The sequence below is a fragment of the Equus caballus genome, chromosome 22 (genome assembly GCF_041296265.1).
Source record: "Equus caballus isolate H_3958 breed thoroughbred chromosome 22, TB-T2T, whole genome shotgun sequence".
In the NCBI taxonomy this organism is placed as follows: Eukaryota; Metazoa; Chordata; class Mammalia; order Perissodactyla; family Equidae; genus Equus; species Equus caballus.
In genome coordinates, this window is record NC_091705.1 from 47290468 (window position 1) to 47315829 (window position 25362).

Below are 25362 nucleotides of genomic sequence, written 5' to 3' on the forward strand. Positions count from 1 at the left end.
GGCAGCGGAACCGAGGGGCAGCCTCCCGACACCGCGTCCGCTATCTGCGTGTCCCCGGCCGTGCTCAGAAGGCCCCGAGTGTCCCCCGAAACTGCAGCCTACCCGGAACCTTTTGGGCCCGCTGCGCCCTCCCCTAGTCCGCCAACTTGCCCTCGAGTCCTCGCCCTGGTCTTCTGCTTCTTGCACCGTAAAAAGAGCTTTTTTCCAGAGAGATGAGTGCTCTCCCCAGTGGAAGGTTTTCGGGGTCACCCCGGGAGCGCAGGGTGGTGCCTCCTTTTTGCTTCCTTGGATGTTCTTAGGGGAAGACTGCGTTCCTGGAGCGGCCCCTCCCACCTTCCCGGTCCGCTGCGTTACTTACATGGCTGCAACTTGCCTGGGCGCAACTTCCCGGCGAGCCTCCGCCCCGCCCCTCGTGACGCCGCCCGCGCGCGGGCTCCCGCCGGCCCGAGAGCAGACGGAGAGCCCGGCCGAGCTGCGCGCCGCCGCCGCGCCGCGTCCTCCCGCGCCCGTGCTGCAGCGCGCTGCAGTCCGGCCTCCCCGCCCCGGCGCCGGGAAGGAAGGCCGGCGGCCTCGTCACGTGTCCTCGGCGATCGGGAAACAGGTCTGATCAATTTCTGTCTGCATCTGCCTGGCCCGTGCGCCTATTGATCATAGCTCTGCGTCTGCACAAACGGAGGACAAGGAAAACGCATGCTGCTGGTCCTGGGTTAATGGGGGCTGGGGGGAGAGGTGGCACAAAAACTGGCCTTTCCAGGGGCTGGTCTCCAGGCTAATTTTAAGCCTCTAGGCTAGTCAGTTCTTTGGACATATACACCGCCTCCTGGACCCTTCGCCAGACTGAGGGAGCCTCGCTGCGTAGAAGGGAAGCGTCTGGTTCACACATTACCCACAATGCTTTGCCGCCGCGGACCGCCTGCCAATTCCCTGAGGGTGGGGAGCGGGCAGAGCTGCTTCTGTCTGTCTCTTGGGGCCAGGCCAGAGAGAAAGGTGTGGGAACCAGAGGCAAGACCCTGTAATGAATTATGCAGCTGCCCTTAATAAGCCTGTGGCGCTTGGGAAGCATTTTTGTACCCAGAATCTGACTTTTAGCTTCGTTCCGGTGCAAGCCTGAACCCTCAGGAAAACGGGAGCTGCTCCTGCACATTCTTAGGCGCCTCCAGGCGTTCATCTCTTATTTCACTCGTAACTTTGCGCAGTAAACCCCCGCAGCCTATGGCGTAAAGCTTGCCAGGTGAAATGAAGTGAAAAAGGTGGAAGTGCACTTTCTTGAGAGCAGTTTGGGGCCAGGCATTCTAGAGGGTTCCTTTGTACTGTCCAAAGGGATAAAGCAGAAGGGAAACCAAACTAATGAAAGAGGGTTGGTAAAGTAAAGAACATTTTCTACATCTAAAATGAAGCCTGCCTGCTGATTATGGTATAATTCATTAATTGTGAGAGCCTTTATGGGATTTTTATTACTATCATATGTAAACTTACTAAAAAGTCATACATACTCATTGTGAAAAATAATACAGCAAAGTTTCAGGAAGAAAATAAAAATCTATAATCCCGCCTCTTTTCCATTTAACCAAGGCAGGGATATTACAGAAGAAAGAAGTATTCACTTTCAAAACCGGGCATTTTTAGTAGGCCACTCAAAATAAGAGGGGACTAGCAGCATTCTGTGGTTCACAAAGAGAGAATGTGATATATATTAATACGTTGATAATCTTCTAATGGGTTGATGTGGTAGTGAAGGCAAGAGAATTGAAAGGGAGCTTCCCCAACAAAGTTTAGGCCTCATGAGGACAGGGACATGTGCCCCATCCCTTCCATTTTCTAGGCACTCCTGCAATTATTTGGGAATGAATGAATGAGTGAATGGACATGGGAGCTTTGGAGAAACGCCTAGACTTTTTTTTTTTTTTAAAGATTGGCCCTAAGCTAACATCTATTGCCAGTCATTCTTTTTTTTCCTTCTTCTCCCCAAAGCCCCCCAGTACATAGTTGTATATTCTAGTTGCAGGTCCTTCTAGTTGAGCTATGTGGGACACCACCTCAGCGGTGCTAGGTCCGAGCCCAGGATCTGAACTGGTGAAACCCTGGGCCGCCAAAGCAGAGTGTGAGAACTTAACCACTGGGCCGGAGAAACACCTAACCCTAATTAGCCTCACCAATTTCCTCATGTTATTTCCCAGGTTTTGTGTGTGTATGTGTGTGTGTGTGCGTGTGTGTAGGGAGAAAGAGAGAGAAGGAATACGCAGCATTTATAGTAGTGTGATTTGTATCCACTGTGAAAATCAAACAAGCAAAAATGATTAAACTGTAAACATAAGGCAATATCCCCCACTAATATTTCAATACTATGCAAATATTTAAAAACACACAAGTGAAAACTAACCCAATGCTAGTGATGGGACCATTCGCAGTCAGTACTTACTGGCAGCGTTCTGTTGCTTCTAGTTCCGGTGGTGAGGAGTCCTTTCCAAATATAAGAGGAATAAAGAAGTCACTTCCCCAGCTGTCATCATCTTCCCACAGATTGAGCAAGAATATTTCAAACACTACAGAAAAGGTGATGTAAGTTTTGAAGGAAAATCTCACTAAGGTTTGTTCTGTTTTTTTGTTTGTTGTGTATGTGTATTCATGGTATTTATTGCTCCATGTCTGTTTTTTAGACAGTCCACCAAACACTAGATGATGGTCAGCCATGTGATTTTTTCAAGAAAGGGAATAGGGTGAATGAATCTCATCAGAAAAGCAGGTAAATCGTTTTCACATAATTACTTTATCTTGCAAAATCATATTATCTCAGTTCTCCAGATTGAATATGTGTGGTTGGAAAAAAAATATCTGTGGATAAGAAATATACACTTATATTTTTTATCTAGGAGAATTGAGTGGGCCAAGTGGTATTAAACCACTTTTATTAGTTGTTAAAAATTACAGCAGTCATAAATCTGGCACTGTTAGCAGCATCTACAATTTGGGGTAAGCTCCTTAGTCGTCTTTCTATGTTAGTTTCCTTTTGTATAAAAAGGAGACTGATAATAACTTCTATGGGTGCACGTTGACAGCTACAGGTAAACAGAAGTTTTAATAGTATTAGTTATGAGTTCTAAATAATGGCAGTTCCTTCATCCATTTCTTCATTCAGTTCTTCAACATTTACTGAGCACATGTTATGCTATTGGCAATGATTTAACATTCTCCATATTTATTAATTAAGAGATAACACATTTTCAAATAATTGCTTAGTTGTGGTGGAAACCTCTGGACACATGAACCCCTGAGGATTCCAGAAAGCGTGTTTACCCTCCCGTTTCTTTTACCCCACCTGACTTAGTGACCGAGAAGTATTATTCGTCTTAGTAAAATGCTATGTTCTTGGTAAATAAATTGAAAAGAAAATATTTTCAACTCTGATATGAGATTGTGCCTCAGAATAAAGTACCCCAGAGAGAGAATCAGTTGTGTACTAGTTGTGTTCTCAGTGTGCACAGCCTGCATTATTCCCACTTACCCGCCCTTCACGAGACAGCATTAACTCTACTTTTTCATTCATATTATGTTAGGAGGCACCATATAATTTTATTTATATCCTTTTAAACAAAGTTTTCCTAAGTCTGTTTCCTATTTGAAAACACTTTAATAAGCTTTCGGTTTAAGGTCCTTGTTGAATGTGCTACACTTTTTTGTATTAAGATTTTAGTCAGCTCAGAACCACCACCAGTGAGTGATTAAGTTCTATGAAACTTGTGTTTTACATCTTATTTACATTTAATTTAAAATAGGGATATGAAAGAAATATGTGGATTTTACTTGTTAATGTTATTAAACACTGCTCATCATTAACAGAACAGATTGAGAATTCCATCACAGATTTTTCCAAACTAATGTTTTTCAAAGTACGCACAAGTGGTCTAAAATTATAAGCACTTTAGGAAAAGTTGTTTTTCTTCATGCTAATATGTGCTATAAAATAGAACCCATGTATTTACTTTTGGCCCCTGCATTATAAAATGTTTCTTAAATAGAGTGTTATGTGGAAAATTGCTCTGTCATTTGTTCTCTGAGAACTACGTCTTCTGTAAGGAGTTTAGAGGCCTTAATTTTCTAATGTCTAGTAAAAGTACGACTAGGTGGTTCTTTTTGTTGGTTTTCATCATGGCCAGACCAATTTTTGTCATATGTACTAAGAATTGCAGTTTTATTTCTCACAGCAATATGAATGCTGGTCCATCTTGGAATAAAATACAACATTCAAAGAATTCTTCAGGAAAAAGGCGTAGTAAATCCCAAGTCCCTCACGTTCCTTCCCAGCTGAAAGGCAGCCTCGTAGGTGTCTCCGAACCAGCTGAGCATCAACTTAAGGAAAGCATTTCCCCGAAAGGAAAACCAGAAAGGAGTCCGCTCAGTTCCAGGGCTCAGCGGGCCTCAGGGAACAGGCTGTTTCTTGACTTTCAGTCAATGAAAATTATTAAAGAAGATGCTGATGAGGACAGTGCAAGTGATCTCTCTGATTCAGAAAGAATTCCCATTCCTCCTTCTCCCCTCACACCTCCAGATCTTAATCTTCGAGCTGAAGAAATCGATCCAGTTTACTTCGATCTCCACCCAGGTCAGGGCCAGGCAAAGCCTGAATACTATTATCCAGACTTCCTCCCACCCCCTTTTAACTCCTGGGACCTGCGGGACATGGCTGTGCTTCTGAACACAGAGTGCAGAACCGGAGCTGTGCCGCGCATAGGAGGGCTTCTGGGCAAGTATGTTGATAGACTTATCCAGCTCGAGTGGCTGCAGATCCAGACTATACAGAGTGAAAAAGCAAAGGGGGCCAAAGCAAGGCCGCCCACAGCCCCTGGGATGTCAGGGGCTCTGAAAAGCCCCGGGAGAAGCAAGCTCATTGCTAGTGCTCTGTCAAAGCCTCACCAGGAAGGGGCTCCACAGTCAGGTCCTTCACGAAGGAAAGACTTGCGCTGTGAAGAAGTCCACCCGTCGTATTACACGTTTGAGACTCCCCCCAAACCTCCAGAGGTGCTGAGTAGTAGCAGATTGTGTTCTCAGAAGCAAACCTTTGACATGAGGACAGAGGAGAAGAAAAAGAAATCACATAAGAGCACCAAGCTGCAGCATTGGGATTGGTCCTGCAGTGACAGCAGCCCTAAGATTGACAGCAGTGGTAACATGCGAATTCCCAAACAGTCAGTGATGATTCTGGACTCGGTGGACTCTTACAAGGCCTCCAGAACACAAGCACATGCAAATCTTAAGAAAAAGGGAAAAGCAAATAACTGTGGTCATGCCACTGTATCCAGTGAGAAAAAACTCAAAACAAATGGAGTGAAGCAAAACACACATAAATTCAAATAATAACTGAAGTGATGAATTGCAAGGACCTGCAGATACCTGAACGTTAGAGCTCTCCCAAAAGTTACAGTACTGTGAATTTTAAGAAATTTTATGATTCCTGACATTTAAGTAGTTGATTGGTTCTTTAGTCCACCCCAACCCAGCCACACTAGGGTTATTTTCAAAGAAGGATGTCTTTCAGTAAGCCTTTCTTTGTATTGACCGTCTTAAGCAAATGAGAGCCCTTTAGATTAAAATTAACCAAGGTCTGTGCCATGTAAGGAAATAAAATGCAGACTCCAGGGGAGGAGTGAACTACTGCAGCTGCCAGCTATGTCGAATGGAGCTCCCCATTTTCACTGCACGGAAGTCTATAAAATAGCGCCTACTGTTTGAAATGGTGTGGAATCCTAAATGTTTGAAACCAGCCTCTCAGTGTCCTCCTCATAAACTATTCAAGCAGAAGTTCTGCCCATTTCACCCCGAGGAGAAGCTTCAGCTCTTCCTCAAGTTACGGAGCATCTATTTTGAGCAAAGTCATTTATCACTAAGCTGCTTGCTCTTACAAGACAATGGAATCTAGTGTTTTCATACATTTCCCTAACATGGGTTAAAAAAAAAAAAGAATTTTAAATTTAGAGGTGGTGGTGAAGTCCACTTTTGTGTTCTCTAAACTGAGGTTAAAATAGTGTGCAGACTTTGTCCAGGCGGAAGTCAGTGGGCTTAAGCATGATTGTTACTGTTTGGTGGGAGTAAGAGTGAAATATTTGGCACCCTAGACTTTCCGGCATGTGTGGCTTCTCTGAAGAGGTGCCGCAGGAAAACCTTCTTTTAGAGTTTGTAATTGAAGGCCTATAATCAAATGCGAACAGAACCACTTTGAATGTAACAGTTATGACATTACTGATTTGGGAGCTGGATCCTGCTGTCTGTAGTCAAAATAATGCTTATTTTGTTTGAGTTCGCAAGAGCAGGATTTTATAATCTTGCTGGGAGTCTAGGGGAGAGGACATATTTCAATTTGGAGGGGAAAGTGGAATATGAATACAGTTATTGAATGTCTTCTAAACGTCCTTATCTGGTCCTGTGGCTTCCTGGCTCTCCTAAGTGCTTCTTATTTAACTGCAGTGAAGTAACATCCACTTGTTCCTATAGTCGTGCTGTGAGATTTCTGTTGATATTAATGTGAACATCTTTAAAACCTTTGGTTGGCTACCTTTTGATATGCAGTATGTTTTAATGACTGTAGCTGATTTTATCCCTTTAGATGAATATTTGATTTTTTACGTACATGTTTCTATTTTTTCACCTTTGGGGCAAATGACAAACTTGGCACTTTTCATTTGAAAATATGTAATAGCTTGCAGACTTTTCACACAACAATCAATACCATCCAAGGCATTTTTTAAGTTAATGGCATAAGGACAGGATGCATTTATAATTAAAATAATGGGCAACAGTTAAATAAGTCCCATCTTAAAATCTGATTTTAATCATATTAAACAACATATAAAATTTATTATGGTAGTCTTTTTCTTCCAAGACTATATTTCCAAGTTTTTACAGACTCCGTCTTACATTGTTTCTCTCTCACGGTGCCCTACTGGAGAAGGCATGCTCTTATACTAGGATCTTAAACCTTTTGTATGAACAAAAGATGTACGTCTCATGGGTATTACTTCCATAGTTCTCATTATACTATAACTTTTGTACTCAGTGTATGTATTTTCTTTTGGCAATGCTTTTTCTTTTGCTGCTCTTACTTTTCCCTCCTGTGGTTCCTGAGTGGTCCCCCCACGTGTCCCTCGCCTGAGCTGCTCCTGTGAGTGCGGATGAGTTAGTCCTTTATACACGGCTGGCACCTCACTCGTGATGTTTTCTCTGCTAGGTTTTCATGTAACTCTATGAAGTTTCAGGGCCTATAAACTTCTGTAAGCATGTTATGTACATAAACATTCTCCTGATATTAATCCTAATGTGTTTACACTGAGTTGCTGCCTTTCCCAATAATGCATCCACGTGGGTGCTCTGGGAGACCTTGAAGGGTGAGGGTGACGTAGCTTACTTTTCCTTGCCTTACGTATGTCTGAGCTGAGGACGATCGTGATTAAGAAACTTAGACGTAACGCCTCAGATATGACATTTGTCCTTTGCTCTTTGAATTGAAGTTGGTTGCTTAATTTGGGAAATAGTCATAACATCACATAGGTCAGTTTTAAAAGCCTGAAAAAGTGACTTTGCTTGTTTACTTTTCTGCCTCAGGTTGATGGGTTTTTTAACCAATATTAATTGTAATTGGATCAGAGCTCCTAATGAATAGTAGAGGTTCATTAAAGTTCTTAAGCACAATTTTAATTTTATGATTTCTGATACACATATCTAACACATCTTAATGCACTAAATGCTGTAGAGAAGAATCTTGCCATTTTCAAGTAGACAAAATTGGGAAGTTGAGTCATGAACTCATTCAGTTCATCAAGTGTAAGCCATTGAGTGTCCTACTCGTCTAGTGACAGGAGTCCTTGTATTTCTGAGAAGTGCCTCTCATTTCTGGGGAGTTGTCTACTTACATATTGTATTTAAACCAATTAAGACAACCCAAGGTGGAAAAAAAAAGTTTAGAGAATGTAAGGAGAACTACTTCAGGCTTAGAGTAAGTTAGTAGGAAAAGTTGTGAAAACGTCCAAAAATGAACTATAAAAATATATCAGTGTTAGCTACAATTGTTTGAGTTTAGACTATTTATCAAATCTTTAATGGCTAGACTGACTTAAGATTTGTGACTAACTTGAGTGGGTGGGATTGATGGCCTTTGGCAAAAAGATGGAGGAGAGGACATCATTGATCTTCTGATGGCTAAGAGCTAAAGGAAGATGGTTTGTAGTGGTTCTTAGGCCGATTAGGTTAGATTCCAGAAAGACATAAAAATTTCTATTTTACGTGATTTAAACATTGTTCTTTTCCTCTTTCCTTTATGCTCATTTACTTGAGTAGTTACATAAAAATATAGAACTCTCAGTAGGACTGTATTTCAAGGTAATAGAGAAGCAGTATTGATTATTTATTCATGTACATGTACAGAGCGCCATTCAAAATGGCCTGAAAATATTTGGCATGTCTGCTATTTGCTGTTATAATTATTGTATGCTTGGTTTTGTATATAATAAAACAGAATACATGTAAGTTTTGTGAATCTGGATTTTTCTTTCCTTGAGATCAATTAAACAGTAGAAAAATATTGTCTGGATTTTCCTGGTGTGGTTTTGTTTTGGTTTTGATGCAATTCTCTTTTGAAGTTTGTCTTATTTCTCCCTGCTTATTTAAAAGAACTGCTGAGCAGGAAATTCTGTTCTGGCTCCTTTCTTATTACTAAGCAACTTCCATGACAACATAACTAGATGCATCAGGGAAGCATTGCTGGCCGAACCTTTCTTGAGTCCCTCTTACTACCCTCAAGGGTCTTGAGTGGTTAGGGAAGCAGGATGGAAATTCAATAAAGTTAAAGTAACACATTATAGAAGTAACTCACACCTTAGCTGACATTTCCAAAAATGAGTACCGTGTCCTTCAAAGAGGTCATCTGGTTAGGAGATGGCAGCTTTGAGCAGCTACTGCTGCAAATACTCTGGAAGGCCCTTTGTTCCTGTTTCTAAACTCACATCTGACGATGAAGTGCATTCTTTTGAGTCTACCAAATAGTGGCAATTTAAAAAACAATTTGAGGGTATTAAAAAACAAAATGCAACTGAGTAAGTTTTGAAGGTCTTATTGGCTTTATTGAATGATTTATGAATCGGGCAGCATCCAATCTAGCAGACAGAAAGGACCTCTGAGGAGCTGTACTAAATGAAAGACTTTTATAGGCAGAAGGGAGCAGAACAAGGAAGTTATACTAGACAAAAAGGTGGGTTAATATTGCAAAGTTTCTTTTTTCTAAGGGAAGGCAGGGGTCCTATCAGGCAGATTACCTAACTAGTGATGATCCAGCAGATTCCTGATTGACTGGTTTAAGATTCCATTTCTGGGAGAGCTGAAACTGTAATTAAGTCTCGATTTGGTAAAGTGGGGCTTAGCATAAAGCCATTTGGGCCTGTTGTCTTGTTTTTAACAGGGGGGGTTAAAAGTAATTTTTCGGTTGTTTGAAAATTAACCATGTTGGAGGTTTTAAATCATTAGTTTGTACAGAAAATGGTAGGTTATTTTTGGATGTTGCTATTATACTATCCACGAGGTGGCGACTAAACCTTTTCAGATAGCATTGAATTTGTTTTGTTAGTGCCTTGTAATCAGATGAAATGGTTTTTATTGTAATCAAAAAGAAACGGGAGAGAAAAGGACGGTTTGCCTTCAGACACAAAACATGTTCTTTCTTTAGCTTTGCTGCCATCAGAGAATTAAAGGGTCTGTTCGGTGTCGTCAGGTGCTGGGGGTAGCCTCTTCATTCATTGAACACTCTCATTGTTAAAAGATAGACTGAGGCGTATTAAAAATTTTAACTGTATTTGAGCAAAAATCAATTTGAATCGAGCAGTGGCAAACCAGAAGTGGTTAGAAGACTCCGCAAGGCTCTTATAGAGAAGATGCAGAAGCGAGGAGATGATTTGATGGCGCTGGCTTAAGTGGTTGCATTATTTGGGAAAGCCTCCTTGGCTGTTTGTGATTGGTTGCTCTTCTCATCCTTGAGGCATTGATGGGAATTGACTCTGGTTTAGGTTTTGGTTTGCTTACATAGACTACGACCTCATCTAATGGCCTCCTTGTTTAATTACTTTAATGTCATAAAACACTATATCTAGCATAGTATTATGTTCAAGAAAGGAACATACATTGTTAATTTATTAAAATGTTCACAGAGACACCTGTTTCAAAAAATACGATTTGCATATCCCTGTCCTCAGCAATTTGATATTTAAGGGATTAACTGTGATAACACTGGAAAATATATATGGAATTTAAAAAATAGGATAGTCATGGATATAATTGTCCTATGTCGAATGACATTTTAGAGAAAACTAATGATGCATATTTAACTTTAGATTACATCCAGCAAGCACAGTCGTATGCCTTGCTACTCAAATCGTGAGCCCTGCCTCAGACCTATTGAATGTGAAGGAGTTCAGAACAATCTGCCCCAAAATATGCCACTCTGGCATATTGACTATTTTGGGTTAAAGGCACTTGAAAAACAGCACTTGAAATACACGAAAAACACTCTTAACTTTCTTCTTTTTCTTTAAAGGAGATGAAATTCTTATATGAAAGATGTCTTCCCTAGACCACAAGGAAAGTAAGGTTCTTATCATCAAGGACGAGAAGTTGAGACCGAGAGCATTCTCTACAAGTTTTATTGGTTAAAATAACTGTCTTCCTCAGGCCTCCCTACATAGTTCACCTTTCCACAATTGCTTCTCTTTGTTCAACCTCATACAAAAGCAAGTAGGCTTCCCCATTCCACTGGGTCTTCAGTCCTTATGAAGGCTCCTGGGTCACGTAAAACTTGTATTCAATACATTGGTATGCTTTTCTCCTGTTGATGTCTTATGTCAATTTAATTCGCAGGCTCAGCCAAAAAGGACCCTAACAGAGTGAGGTAAAAATTTGCCTCCTCTACAGGATTAGTCTGCATTTTAACTAGATCCTTGTCAGTTAATGTTTGAGAAACCTGCTTTTACAGCACTTAAAAGTCTCAAGTTTGAACGGACTGCTTTGACAGTATTTCACTGGCTAGGCCGCTCTCCTCTCCACGCTTTGGCCACTAACAGTCTTTTGCTGATCTCTGTCTGCTTTCTCCAGGGCTTAAAGGCACTTGGCTGGCTCTTTGCCTCAAGAAGAGGTCACTAAAATAAGTGATTTATGGCCACTGTAATCTGTGCTGCAAGTAAGTGCTGAGGAGTGAGGTTTCTTAGGACACGTGCGCTATGAGCACATTTTTCTTACATTCATAATCTTCTATTTTAACCTCCAGGTATGGAAAACTCCTTCTGCCTTCAGCTGACCTTTTCACTCATGCCATCATTTTGGCCAGGTTTAGAAGGGTCACCACTACCGGTCACCAAGCTTTTCCTTAAACTCTCTCTCAAGACGTCTGCCTTAATAAAGAAGGAGAAAGAAAAGGAAGGCTTTGCTTTTTTCCTATGTTGTCCAGTTTTTCTAAATACTGCAATGAAATGCTTTTTACTTATAAATCTTACGCAATAGTGAAATGAATGATCTGCCAAGTTTAATTGAAGATATTCTAATTAAAAAAAGAAGTATGTATTTTCACCTCTACAGGGTGGTTTTGATGTGGGAAGATAAACTAAAGAGACTCAAATCTTTCTCTCCTTCTCCTTCACTAAAAAAAGCCTAAAAACATTTATTTACATAAATGACTGAAGAAAATCTTGGTAATTCTACTATCAATATTATTAGTATTAGAATATACTTGCAAAAAGCAAAAAAGTTACAATCTGTCATATTTGGCAGCATTTTTTTCCCTAATTGCTCATCTACAACTACTAGTTGAACAAATAGGTGCAAGAGATTAAAATTTCTCAAATGAAATTTTCTGGCCAGCTCTTGGTGGCTGACTCAAAATACTAACGCATAAGGAAGCACCCTTTCTGATCAACCCCTGTGGCTACTACAGCATCAAACAGAAGAGACAAACACTTCTTAGTCATTGAAATAAGTCAAAATACAAGTGATGAACTATTTTATTCTCACGTCAAGTCTGATGACCTTCAGCTCTTGCGCATGTTAGATATTGGGGTACAACCAGATATGCAATGGTAAATAGTGGGGTGAAACTACACTTAATAATAACTTGGACTTTTCACTGCTGGAGTCAAATTCACTTTTCTGATTTTTTTCCCCAAGATTGTATTATAAATGCAGTAGTTGAATAGTTGAAGGACTTGTGCAGTGAATGCCTACGTGCTCACCACCTGGAGCCTACAGTTAACATCTTGCTCTCTGCGCCCTGTGAATCCCTCCACCTGCCTGCCTCTCCCAGGCACCCGGCCCTCTGGTTTATGCCTGTCTTTGGTCAGTCTCCAGTGCCTCTAGGTGGTTGTTTTATTTTTCATGAAAGGTGGTCATTCCGTATGGTGGGGCTGGGCTTGTGGGAACCACTTCCCTGTGACCGGAAGCACAGTCCTTCCTTGAGGTTTCTTTTTTTTCCCTTCACTCTACTCGAGACTATTCTGAGAAATTTAAGTTTTCTTGTGACTGTGAAGAGACAGGAGCTTGAATTCAGAATCATTTGACCGTAAAATAAATTTTATATGAGTGGGCATACAGGGAGAGGTCTCAACCCAGTGGGGGTCTAAACATGGTCCATTTAGTTTTTTCCTAATCTGAGTTTTCAACCATGCTGTTTATCCCCCAGTACCATCCTGGACACATTCTCTAGGCACTTCAGTTGGTGAAGCCACCCAGTTTAAAAATGTCAAGGTCAACCTGGATGTAAAGTGAATCTCCTCCCCGTCCCCAGCCCGGCTTAGTGTGTGAGCAGGAGGAGGGCTCGGCCTGCCCTCTGCCTGCCCTTCCTCTCCACCTCCCACCCCAAGGGCCTGGCTGTGATTCGCCCCTGGGACATGCCCCCCTCCCCCCAGGCTCTGGATCCTCCAGTGCCTGGGACAAAGAAAAGGGATGGGAAAAGCACCTGTGTTTCCTCTCTCACAGGCCACTCTTCCAGGCTTTCACTGAGGTTGGTTCACCTCTGTGGAGAAGGCATCCAAATGTTCAAATGCTGGGCCTCTCTCCAAGTCTGTGCTCTGCCCTCCACCTCTCCACCCTGCAGTATCCCTCTAGGGGCAGGCAGGAAGAAGGCTCACGCCAACCACTTCCCCTGTTGGATGTTTACTTGGCTTATTTGAGAAATTCAGTCTCTTCACCATGCCAAATGGAAGAAGTGTTGAGTACTTTTCTGTTATCCTTCTCTAAGCCCTGCTGTCATCACAATTCCCTTCTTCTCAGCTGGGCACAAGACCTGGTCAGCCAGACCGCCATCCAAGCAGGAGTCTGAGCCAAGATGGGACGCCAGCTTCTCCATCTTGCAGTCACCATCACTGTTACCAGTGATTCTCTTGACGCTCCCATTCCACTCACTGGGAAAGTCCAATCCATTGATTTCCCTGAATCAGTGGAAATCAGTGGAAAGGAAGCACCCCATCTCGCCCCAGTGGGCGGGGGGGAACCAGCTCTTACTGCAAATGAGGCTTGAAGAAGGCAGCCGACACCCTCTTCCTCCTCAGACTCCTTTCATAAACGGGCGGCGGTGGGAGAGGGGAGACTGGCCTGCGATGCAGGTTGGGGGTGACAGCATCAGTTCTGCCATATTCTTGGGAGTCCTGAGGTGTCTGGCCCCAATCGTTGGTGGCTCTTTGTAGAATGTTGTGAATTTTATGCTTCTTTATTCTCAGTTAAGGGTCCTACTCACCAATTCCTGGGTGAGTAGAAACCTTCCATGCAACATGCTTTTCCCTGAAAAGATGGCATATGAACATTTTCAAGTTGTCTTGACTAACAGCCCTGAAAATGAAACTTAGCAAGTGCCTGGCATTTGTAGGAACCTTTGTTGACATGGATAATTCAAGACAAATTAATCCTTCCTTAGAAGCACTCATGATGCATTTGTCATTATTAAAAAAACACTCAGTATTGAGGTGGGTTGGGCACCACATACCCAAGGTGAGAATGCTGAATCTAGATAATTAATCGTGGCTTACGCCTTCCTTTTAGTTGTCATGTAACTTTTATCTCACAAGCAATCACATTTCTCCATTTATCAGTGTACATTGAGCTGGGAGCTGCCACCTTGTGGCTATAATGTATTACTGCACTTTTAAGGACGCAGAAACACAAGATCATCTGGAGTCAAAGATACTCAAAACAGAAAGGGAACTGTGACATCTTCTAGCTCAGACTCACCTAAGAAGCAGGTGAAGCCCAGAGTCACCAGGACCCACAGCCTAACTGAGAAAGGGATGCTTTATGGGAAACTGGCTTCTAGCTCAGTTATTTTAAATGTTTGAGGATATTGAAAATATGGTTGCTTTTAACCTGTTAGAATACCAAATTTTTTCAACTTGAAGCAAATGTAAAAGTGGAAACCTTCACCAGCAGCCCACAGCCCCTCCCCAGATCTCTGAAGGTCATCACATTGTCCTTCTTGCTGAGTATTATCATCCTCAACATTATTCTAGCATTAGGGGTGCTCGACTAGCATCTTCCCCCCACCCCCAAAAAAACATTCACCATGGTTTAGTTTACCTGACCTGTAAATTTTGAATTAGTGATTCCAACTTAATCAAATTTTTCTTTTAAAAAAAAATAAACTTTTTTGCAGTAAAATTGGATTATAACTTTATATAACTTTCAGGTGTTCATCATAATATATTTCGAATTCTGTGTAGATTACATCATGTTCACCACTCAAATACTAATTACAGTCCATCACCACATGCCTGCGCCTGATCAGGCCTTTCACCCTCCTCCTTCCCCCCTTCCCCTCTCATAACCACCAATCCAATCTCTGTTGCTATGTGTTTGTTTGTCATTGGTTTTATCCCCTGCATTCCTGGAATAAATCCCACTTGATCATGGTGTATGGTATTTTTAATGTATTGTTGTATTCAATTTGCTAGTATTTTGTTGAGGATTTCTGCATCAGTGTTCATCAGTGATGTTGGCCTGTAATTTTCTTTTTTTGTGTTGTCCTTGTCTGGTTTTGGTATCAGGATACTGTTGGCTTCTTAGAATGAGTTAGGAAGCCTCCGCTCCTCTTCAATTTTTTTGGAAGAGTTTGAGAAGGATGGGTATTAAGTCTTCTTTGAGTGTTTGGTAGAATTCACCACGGAAGCCGTTTGTTCCTGGATTTTTATTTTTTGGGAGGTTTTTTTTTTTTTTTTTAATATTATATATATATATTTATATAAATATAAGGAACATTTCCCCCACCCACCCACCCCAACAACATATTTCTTAGTGTTTGATTTTTTTTTTTTTTGCACACAGAGAATAGGGAATTTCAGAATTTTTACATATATTTTAGCAAAGAAGTTTTGATCTATTGGCTTCTTGGTGCAGTAATGCAACGGCAATCCATTCTGGTGCCAAAGGCTCATACCATTACAATGAAGCTGTGAACACTAATTTCTTAGGAGCTGAGGCCAGCCCCACATGAACTTCTCTTGCAACCCTCTGGTCCACCATGATTCATAACTAATTAGACTTGTTTTTCTCAAATGAATCATTAGACATTAAAAACAGAACAACAGAATCACAGAGGGCCACATGCTTTCAGTATAAAGCATTCTCCTTCACTAGGTTGCTATCACAGTGCAGACCTAACTGCCTGAATATGCTCAGGAGATTTAGTCAATATTGTCTGTATTTGGTTACAGAAAAGGCTCGCCTCACTTTTTGTTTTTAAATCCAAAGTGCATAGTGAGAACAAATCAAAGCATTTTTTTTTTCTTTCACCATCAGTTTCATCTAAGCATCTTCCTCCGAGAGGACTTCTCAGATGCCTTGCTTTTGTCCTCCCAACTCTCCAAAAGTAAAAAAATAAAATAAAATAAAAAATAATAAAAGAGTCAAGCAATTTAGACATTCATCAGCCTGGTAAACAAACTTTGCCAGCAAATAGAAGTCCTACTATTATAAAGAAAATTGATAAGACAAAAAGTACATATGATGACCCAACTACTGTGTTGTTGGGTAATTTATAAGGTTGACCTCCAACTTCATTGATGTAAAATCCTATCGGAAATATTAGGACAGCCATACAGAAAAGGATCATTCCAGTGAATGCTATCCATGGAGCATATTTTGTAGCTTCTCTTCGCCAGTGGGAAGCCACCAGCAAACCACATGTGACAGTCAATGAAATGATTCCCATGATGATAAAAAACAGTGTGGTGACCCACTCTGGGGGAAGCCGAGGTGGGATGCACGTCCGGTCTCGTCCATGGATTGTTTGACACTGTCGCACAAGGCCCACAGTGAGTGCTCCCGCCGACTCCCCGGTGTTGATCCAGTCCGGGTTGGCGATGCTGGCGATGGAGAAGATATCGGCGGCCAGAAAGAGACATCCTGAGATGATGGTCAGTTTATCCATCTCCCCGCCCCGCTCCCCCCACCCCCCGAGCCCCGGGCAGGCCGCGGCCTCACGCCTCCCGCCCCATGGGCCGCCGCCGGGGCCCGGAGTCCCCGCGCCGCCGCCTCGCGCCCCCTCGGCCCCCGCGCGCCGCCCGCGCCCTCCGCGCGCCCGGGACCAGCAGCCGCGGCGCGGCCCGCACCTTTTTTGGGAAGTTTTTGATTGCTGTTTCGATCTCCTTACTGATGATTGGTCTATCCAAATTCTCTACTTCTTCTAGATTCAGTTTGGGAAGGTTGTATGATTCTAAGAATTTATCCATTTCTTCTAGGTTATCCAATTTGTTGGCGTATAGCTTTTCAAAATGTTCTCTTATAATCTTTTGTATTTCTGAGGTGTCCATTGTAATTTCTTCTCTTTCATTTCTGATTTTATTTATTTGAGCCTTCTCTCTTTTTTCCTTGGTGAGTCTAGCTAAAGATTTGTCAATTTTGTTTATCTTTTCAAAGAAACAGCTCTTGGTCTCATTGTTTTTTTCTATTGTTTGTTTAGTCTCTATTTTGTTTATTTCTGCTCTGATTTTTATCATTTCCTTCTTTCTGCTGACTTTTGGCTTTGTTTCTTCTTCTTTTTCCAGTTCCTTTAGGTGCACTGTTAGATTGTTTATTTGGGATTTTTCTTGTGTGATGAGGTGGGCCTGAATTTCTATAAATGTTCCTCTTAGAACTGCTTTTGCTGTATCCCATAGATTTTGGCATGTCGTAATTTCGTTTTCATTTGTCTCCAGGTATTTTCTGGTTTTTTGTTTTATTTCTTCATTGACCCAATCGTTGTTCAGTAGCATTTTGTTTAATCTCCACGTTTTTGTGGCTTTTCTGATTTTCTTCCTGTAGTTGATTTCTAGTTTCATACCTTTGTGGTCAGAAAAGATGCTTGGTATTATTTTGGTCTTCTTAAATTTATTGAGACTTGTTTTGTGGCCTAATATGTGATCAATCCTGGAGAATGTTCCGTGTGCATTTGAAGAGAATGTGTATTCTGCAGTTTTTGAATGGAATGTTCTCTATATATCGACTAAGTCCATCTGGTCTAATGTATTGTTTAAGGTCATTGCTTCTTTATTGATCTTCTGTTTGGATGATCTATCCATTGGTGTAAGTGGATTGTTAAAGTCCCCTATTATTATTGTGTTACTGTCTATTTCTCCTTTTATGTCTGTTAATAACTGCTATATATATTTAGATGCTCCTATGTTGGGTGCATAGATATTTACAAACATTATATCCTCTTGTTGGATTGTTCCATTTGTCATTATGTAGTGCCCTTATTTGTCTCTTGTTACAGTTTTTGTTTTAAAGTCTATTTTGTCTGATATAAGTATTGCCACCCCAGCTTTCTCTTCTTTGCCATTTACATGGAGTATCTTTTTCCATCCTTTCACTTTCAGTTTGTGAGTGTCTTTAGGTCTGAAGTGTGTCTCTTGTATGCAGCATGTATATGGGTCTTGTTTTTTTTATCCAGTGGGCCACCCTATGCCTTTTGATTGGAGCATTTAGTCCGTTGACATTTAAAGTAGCTATTGATAAAAATGTATTTATTTCCTTTTTTTACTTTTTTTTCTGAGCATTTTAGTAGTTCTTCTCTGTACCTTTCTTCTCCTCTTACTCTCGTCCCTTGTGGTTTGATGGCTTTCTCTAGTAATATGTTTGATTTCTTTCCTCTTATTTATTTGTTTACTTAATATAGGTTTCTGGTTTGTGATTACCATGAGGTTCATATCTAGTATTCTACATATATAGCAATCTACATTGAGTTGATATTCTCTTTAGTTTGACCTCTTTCTAAAAGCTCTTCTCTTTTACTCTCCTCCTCCCACATTTTAGGTTTTTGAACTCTTATTTTGTGCGTTTCTATCCATTACATTTTTATCATCGAAATAGGTAATTTTAGTACTTTTGTCATTTAACCTTCATATTATCTTCATAGGTGGTTGATCTGCTACCTTTACTGTATTTTTGCCTTTACCAGTGATTTTATGGCCTTTTTTTTTTTTTTTTTGTGGATAATTTTCTTATCCTTATTTGTTGTCTTCTCTTTCCCACTTAAATAAATCCCTTCAGAATTTCTTGTAGATCTGGTTTCTTGGTGATAAACTCCTTTAATTTTTGCTTGTCTGGGAAACTCTTTATCTCTCCTTCCAATCTGAATGATAACCTTGCTGGATAGAGTATTGTTGGCTGTAGGTTTTTTCCTTTCAGCACTTTAAGTTGTGTCATTCTCTCCTAGCCTGTAGGGTTTTGGCTGAGAAGTCCACCGATATCCTTATGGGCTTTCCTTTGTATGTCACTTGTTGCCTTTCTCTTGCAGCTGTTAGGATTCTCTCTTTATCTTTAATTTTGGGCATTTTAATTATAATGTGTCTTGATGTGGACTTCTTTGTGTTTATCTTGTTTGGTGCCCTCTGTGCCTCCTGTGCTTGGATGTCTGTTTCCTTCTTCAGGTTAGGACAGTTTTCAGCTATTATTTCTTCAAATAGATTTTCTGCCCCTTTGTCTGTCTCTTCTCCTTCTTGGACACTTGTAATATGTATGTTAGTGCACTTGATGTTGTCCCAGAGTTCCCTTAGACTGTTCTCTTTCTTTTCAGTTCTTTTTTCTTTTATCTGTTCAGTTTGGGTGATTTCCTCTAGTCTTTCATCCAGCTCACTGAGCCATTCTTCTGTATCATCTACTCTGCTATTGAGTCCCTCTAGTGAATTTTTCATTGCCAGTATCATATTCTTCATTTCTGATTGGTTCTTTTTTTATATTTTCCAATTCTTTGTTGATGTTCTTACTGTGTCCATCCAGTCTTCTCCCAAGATCAGTGAGCATCCTTGTGAGTTTTTATTTGAACTCTTTGTCAGGTAGATTGCTCATTTCTGTTTCATTTAGTTCTTTTTCTGGGGTTTTGTCCTGTTCCTTTGCTTGGAATGTATTCCTTTGCCTCCTCTTATGCCTGTTTCTCTGTGCTTATGTCTGTGTATTAGGCAAATCAGCTATGTCTCCTGATCTTGGAGAAGTGGCCTTATGTAAGAGATGCCTTTTGAGGCCCAGCAGTGTGCTTCCCTCTCATCACCAGTCCAAATGATCCAGAAGTGACCCCTTTGTGTGCTACTTGTGTCCTGCTGTGGCAGGGTTGCTCTTCCTGCAGGTACCCAGGGAGTCTAGGCTTTCCCTCTGTGGCCAGCTGTTTGTAAATCGAGTTTGGGGAGCCCCAACACAATTGGCTATAAGGTCTAATAGTATACTCCTGTTGCACTTTTCCTGTTAATTGAGCAGGCACCCAGTGTGGCTGGTTGCTAGGCTCAGGAGCTTGCAGTTGCTGTAGGCCTCAGGCCTGAAAGGTTTTTGTCAGCTCTCTTAGGATTGCAGCTGAGTGGGGCTGGCCCTAGGCTTGGGAGCACTCAATTGTTTCAGGCTTTGGAAGGCAGGACCGATCCCCCTTGTGGCTGTTTGTGAAGCTCAGGTCTTCTGCCACTGAGAACCCCAAACCCCACAGGTCCACACACACTGTCAAGACAGTCCTGGCCCATGCACACTTCCTGACCCCCTGGAGCATACCCAGTTGCCCCACCACCATCACCCCACCTCTCCACCAACACCCACCACAGCTCACCTGGTCCTCACACAGGCCCTGGCCCACAGAGGTGGATACACTTACCAGCCTGTAGAGGATCAAGGCACCCAGTCTATGCTGGCTGACAAGTAGCCTGAGGGGTTTCTGTTGGGTTGGGCCTGTTCCTAGGGTGGGCTTCCTGCCCTGGCTGAACTGGATTAAATCTTCATTCTAGTGGGTGTGGCCTACCCCTGGGCAAACAGGCCAGAGGAAGAACTCCAATGGAGTCTGCCAGCATCTGTGTCAACATGCCTGTACTAAGTCACAACAATAGCTGCCACCAACATCTCCGCCTCTGGAGAGGTCTCACCTCTCACCGAGATGCACCCAGAGCCTACCAGGTGAGTCTCTTTTCACCAAAAGACTGTGTACCTTTTTTTCTGGTGATTTTAGGTTGCTCTCTGAGACGGGTGAATTTGTGTGTGGGCCATTTAAGAGCTGGCTTTATTCTGCTTATGTGGATAGCTTTTCTGGGGGTATTCCCCTGTTGCAGTTAATAGCCAGCAAAGCCAGATAGTATGACACTCATCTCAGTTGTGCTGAGTCTGAAGGATGCTTATAGTGGTAATGTACCCCGACTCAGGTCCCCACTCCTCCAGGGAAGGCTGTGTGCCTTAGGGTGGCTCCCGCCTGGCTGGCTGTGAAGCTCCACAGCTTGTGAAGGTGGCTTTATTTCTCTCCAAAAGGAATTTCTGCCTCTTTCTGCCTCAGTTGGGACCTTCCTTTGTTGTGAGAGTTATTTTTATCCTGTTTTCAGTTCTCTCTTCGGGTTAACTTTTCCAAGAATAGTTGTGACCTGGTGGTGTTCATGGGAGGAAGTGGGTTCAGAGTCCACCTACACTACTGTCTTGATGAGATATCTCAAATTTTTCAATGGACTACCATGGAATAAAAATATCTGCTTCAAAAATAAGCCAAAGTTGTAGATTCAATAATTATTGTGTTTCTCTTTATGCACAGGAAATAGCGAGAGACCTTAAAACCACATTTATTACTCTTTTCAATAATAAGCTATCAATTCGGATTAAGGTAATAAACTATTCAAATGAAAATGTTCAGCAGCATCTCATAGAGCTATAAATGTACAGTAAGACAAGAAAGTTTGCCTTCTATTTCGTCTGCTAAAGAACTGTTTACTATTTTAAACAAGGCCACATGTTAAGATCATCAGGTTAATGGATCTCAGATTTTGTTTTAAACACAGTCATTGCAACCTAAGTATTGATGTAGGAGAAGCCCAATGTCCTTTTTTTGGAATTCTGATGCAAAGACTCCTACCAGAGGGAGTCTCCTTCCCCTCTCTCCTCCCTCCTACTTTAATCCCGAACTCAAAAAGGCAGATCCATCTAAGCTTAAAAGAGATTTTTGTAGAAAAAGTCTATAAACCCCAGAGCCCTGAGACATGGCTGAGATAAACATTCTTAGTGCTTTGGAAAGTGAAAGGCGCTTTTCTTTTTCCTTCTTTCTTTCTCTTTCTCTTTCGCTCTCTCTCTCTCTTTCCTTCTTTCCATTCTCTCCTTAATAAAGTTATTCTTTCCTGAAGGCCTTTTCTAGTTCCTTAGTTTCAAATGATAGGGGTTATAGGAAATAGTCATTAAAATATCCTGCTACAAAGAGAGCTTATTGGACATTTAATTTGGAACTAAACACAAAGAAAGAAACAAAACCCCCACATTCCCTTGAAGGCTGGTTTCGGGTTCCTCTGACTCAGCCTTAATCCTTTGGGGTCAGATCCTCAGCCTGCGTCCACTTGTGGCTATGGCAGTTTATTTTCCTCCACTCCCTTCCTAGGAACTCTGTTTGTCACTATTGAGATTAAAGCTTAAGTCTCAGCCCGCCCCTCTCTGATAAACACGATAACCCCACTCAGATAAATGCAAGAAGGGCCAAGGAGAGGGGAGGAGGAAGTTGAGATGAGACAGTCTGGGACAAAGTAACCTGAGAGTGATTGGAGAAGGCCCCGCCAGGAAGGACAGTGCCTGGCTCCGAGTGGGACGTCCAGCCCAGGACTTGCCACCACCTTCAGGCTCTGAGCGTGTCTTGGTCATCCCCGCAAGGGCATGAGCTCCAGTAGCCACACTTCGCTGCTGCTGCTTCTAGTGCTGCTGCTGTTGGTGCTGCAGGTGAGCCGGGACTGGTACCCAAAACTTGGCGCTTGGGATTTGCATGCCCCGTGCTGGGAACTGAAAACACAGGTCAAGTGAACTTTGCTCCTTCTAGATAAAGGGAGGGAGGGGAGCAATTGAATGTGATCTGGATGAGATTGGCTAGGAGTGGAGATGCGCAGCTGAGAGTGAGGGGGCTGGATATCTTTAGCATGGCGTAGGCAGTGGGGGCTCCAGAATTTATACCTAGGAGGGGTTTAGGGTCACAATCTGTTTTGGGGACTGGTGGGGGTGAGATAAGACAAATTGTCTTAAGATTGGTTTATATAGCACGTGCCATTCTTATTTAGGTTTATATCAACACACACACATTTCCTAATGATACTTCCATTCACGCTGTATGTAAGACGAAAAATCTGAACCGTGCGTGTCAAAGACAATTTGAGCAAACTGACAAGGATGCAGGTGCTAAATGCCTCTGCCCCCAACCAGTGGCCACTGCTCAAGTGGGAATACAAAAAGAGGAATGGAATCAAGATTAGAAAAATACGGGCTTGTTCCGTTCGCACTTACAGTGGACCGAGTTAATGGTGCATATGCTTGAAATTTCTATAGATGGCGAGGGAGAATCATGAGGCTATCATATTGCTGTTGTGTTCTGTCTTGTAAAACCAGCCGAGGGCAGAGGCAGTGCAGCGGTTGGGAGTAAAGGCTGTGGATCTGGATTGGGCTGGTTAGCTTCCTAACCTGGGTTCGTCCACTTCCGGCTGGGGATCTGGGCTAACTACCTGACCTCAGTCCTCACCTTGGTTCAAGCTGGACTCTTCAAGGGACTGCAAAAATCCCCATGCCTGGATGCCACTCCCCGAGGTTCTGATTGAGCTGATCTGGGTGTGTGGCACCAGGGTTTTAACTTGACCTTGTTAAGCCTCATTTTTTTCACCTGATGTTTGTACCCGGAGGTGCTGAGAGTAAATGAGGAAATGCACAGAAGAGCCTGCACAGTAGAGGCTCAGTCAATGTGCCCTGTGTCTGCATCCTTCTGTTTTTCTAGCCGGTGACATGGTCGGCTACATTCATTCCAGTGCCCATGCTGAATCTTTTTATTGGATGCTTTCTCCGGGCCAGACACTTTAATAGGTGCTGCGGGTGTAACAGTAAACAAAATGGGAAAAAATCCCCATCTATGGCACACACACTCTAGTGGATCTCTGCTTCTGAAAGTGGAGCCTTGCTTGGAATGTCGCTTGGTGTTTGGAGAGTTTTCTTGGTCCCTTTTTGCCATATTGAGTTGTGAATGTTCTTAACCAGACAGCACATTCATTTTTCCTCCAGTACTTTGTGGAATACTGCCTTAATAGTCCATGTTAGCACGGACTTGAATATTTTGCAAATGAAACACTGTCCCCATCTTTCTCTTGCCCCTGTCCTTCCCCCTAACTAGTCTCATGAGACAACAATCATGTATTCTCCTCCCTGTTGTATTAGCCCAGAACCCTAGCAAGCTAATTCATGTCTGAGGGTATGTTGGGTGGGGCTGGGCCATGGGGATTGGACTATGGGTAGTAACTCAGTGTTTGGTGAAAGCAGATTTATATTGATGCCAGGGGATCAAGACAGACTAAGAGAATGTAATGCAATAGGAATCTGATGTTTTTTGCAATCTGCATTCTGAACTCTTAACTGGGCAATGACCTTTACACCCAGTGGAATTGCCGAATTGGCTATAAGTAACTTATTCCTTTCTGCTCCTCTCCTTTCCCTCCAAGTTGGCTTGTAGCCATCTCTGACATCCATACCCGGTACCCACTCCCCACCCCTCTGACCTCTAGATTTAAAACTGGTGCCCATTCTGCTGGAGAGCTGTTATGTCTGCAACAGTTTTCTTCTGAAATCCCCACACACTTGCTGTGTCATCCTGAGGTGAAGTAAATGACAAAGTTGTGATTCTTCTGCTGGTTTACACCTTTGTTCCAGATTCAATGACAAGCCATGGGAGGGGAGTCCTGCTCCCCTCTTTGGTCATTTCTAGTCCTGAGAGCCCATGTATCCTCAACTTCGGGCTGTGGCAGGCTTCCAAGACCAGAGAGGAGGGAGGGCTGAAGAGAATAAAATTGGGCAGTGAGCAAAATCTGTTATGTTTTGTTGCTGTTGTTGCTGTTTTTTAATCTTGAAAGTTCTGAATTGAGTTATCTTTAAAAAAATTGTTAGCATTTCTGCTCTGACTGATTAATTCCCTCAACCTCCTCATTCAAGGACGACAGAGCTGGTGATTGCAGAAGGTGAGGGAGAGTGTGGTCAGAGGGGGAGCTGAGTGCTCAGCGGGGACAGAGCAGGCTGGACTCTGTCCTAAGAGCCCTGGGAACCCAGTTTTATGCTGTGACGTGATGAGATCTGCACTGTGAAAAGGTCACCCAAGCTTCTGTGAAGAGAACATATTTGGAAAGCGTAGCCGTCTCCTGCGGCTGCCATACCTAAGTACCACAAACTCGATGGCTTAAAACAACAGAAAAGCACAACATGGTGGCTACAGTTAATAATACTGTATCGCATATTTGAAAACTGTTAACTGAGTAAATCTTAAGAGTTCTCATCACACACACACAAATAACCAAATGGTGAAAGATATTGACTCAACTTATTGTGGTGATCATTTTGCAATATATACAAATATCAAATCATTATGTTGTATACCTGAAATTAATATAATGGTGTATGTCAGTTATACCTCAACAACAACAAAAATTCTCCTTGAATGCAGGTTTGCAATAAAAAATGAAGTATTTTCAGGAAAGAATTATTTCCATATAGGCTTATTAGTTCTTTAGCACCCTCTGTAGACACAAAGGCTTCATTTACTCAAATAATTTTCCCCTAAAGATGCCATGGCTGCTCAATCAGGCCAGCCTGAACAGTACTGGTTACACGCCCCCTGCCCAGCACTGTCTGTCAAATGACATGCAGGGTGGACCTTACAATAAAATGCCTGCCTGCCACACTCCAATAAAATAGTTAGGTGGACACCGTAGCCAGAGACAGCAGCCACTAGGAAGTTTTCTCTCCCATCACATTGTCAAAGCCTTATGTAAATCTGTTGGATGGTATCCTCTTTGGACCAACTGCCTAAAATTGGCAGGGATAAGAAATACAATAAGTGTACTTACAAAATCATTTCAGCAAATAGAG

The 25362-nt window shown here is 42.2% G+C and overlaps 3 protein-coding genes across 8 annotated transcripts in view; 2 read left to right on the forward strand and 1 right to left on the reverse strand.

The window, feature by feature from the left end:
- Positions 1-38: 38 nt before the first annotated feature.
- FAM217B (family with sequence similarity 217 member B) lies at positions 39-8569 on the forward strand. Of its 3 annotated transcripts, none has more exons than XM_005604831.3 (4): positions 419-601; positions 2443-2554; positions 2658-2743; positions 4203-8569. In XM_005604831.3, the coding sequence occupies exon 4, from the start codon at positions 4207-4209 to the stop codon at positions 5350-5352; it is 1146 nt and encodes a 381-aa protein (XP_005604888.2). In that variant the 5' UTR covers positions 419-601; positions 2443-2554; positions 2658-2743; positions 4203-4206; the 3' UTR covers positions 5353-8569. The 3 variants fall into 3 exon arrangements, with proteins under 3 accessions (XP_023482616.2, XP_005604888.2, XP_005604889.2); XM_005604832.3 differs by having other exon boundaries at positions 425-601; positions 2443-2559; XM_023626848.2 differs by lacking the exon at positions 2443-2554 and having other exon boundaries at positions 39-601.
- Positions 8570-15289: 6720 nt separating this feature from the next.
- LOC111769919 (uncharacterized protein C16orf52 homolog B-like) lies at positions 15290-16472 on the reverse strand. Its single transcript, XM_023625945.2, has one exon. It carries the CDS (start codon positions 16433-16435, stop codon positions 15932-15934), a length of 504 nt encoding a protein of 167 aa, XP_023481713.2. The 5' UTR covers positions 16436-16472; the 3' UTR covers positions 15290-15931.
- Positions 16473-21741: 5269 nt separating this feature from the next.
- Positions 21742-25362, forward strand: part of CDH26 (cadherin 26) — a 48636-nt gene continuing 45015 nt past the window's right edge. For 2 of the 4 annotated variants that reach the window (XM_023626850.2, XM_070247421.1), the window contains exon 1: positions 21742-22194. In XM_023626850.2, coding sequence (XP_023482618.2) covers positions 22132-22194 — 63 coding nt within the window. In that variant the 5' untranslated portion in view covers positions 21742-22131. The remainder of the gene's footprint in view (positions 22195-25362) is intronic. The other 2 variants (XM_023626851.2, XM_005614745.4) reach the window with 2 other exon arrangements.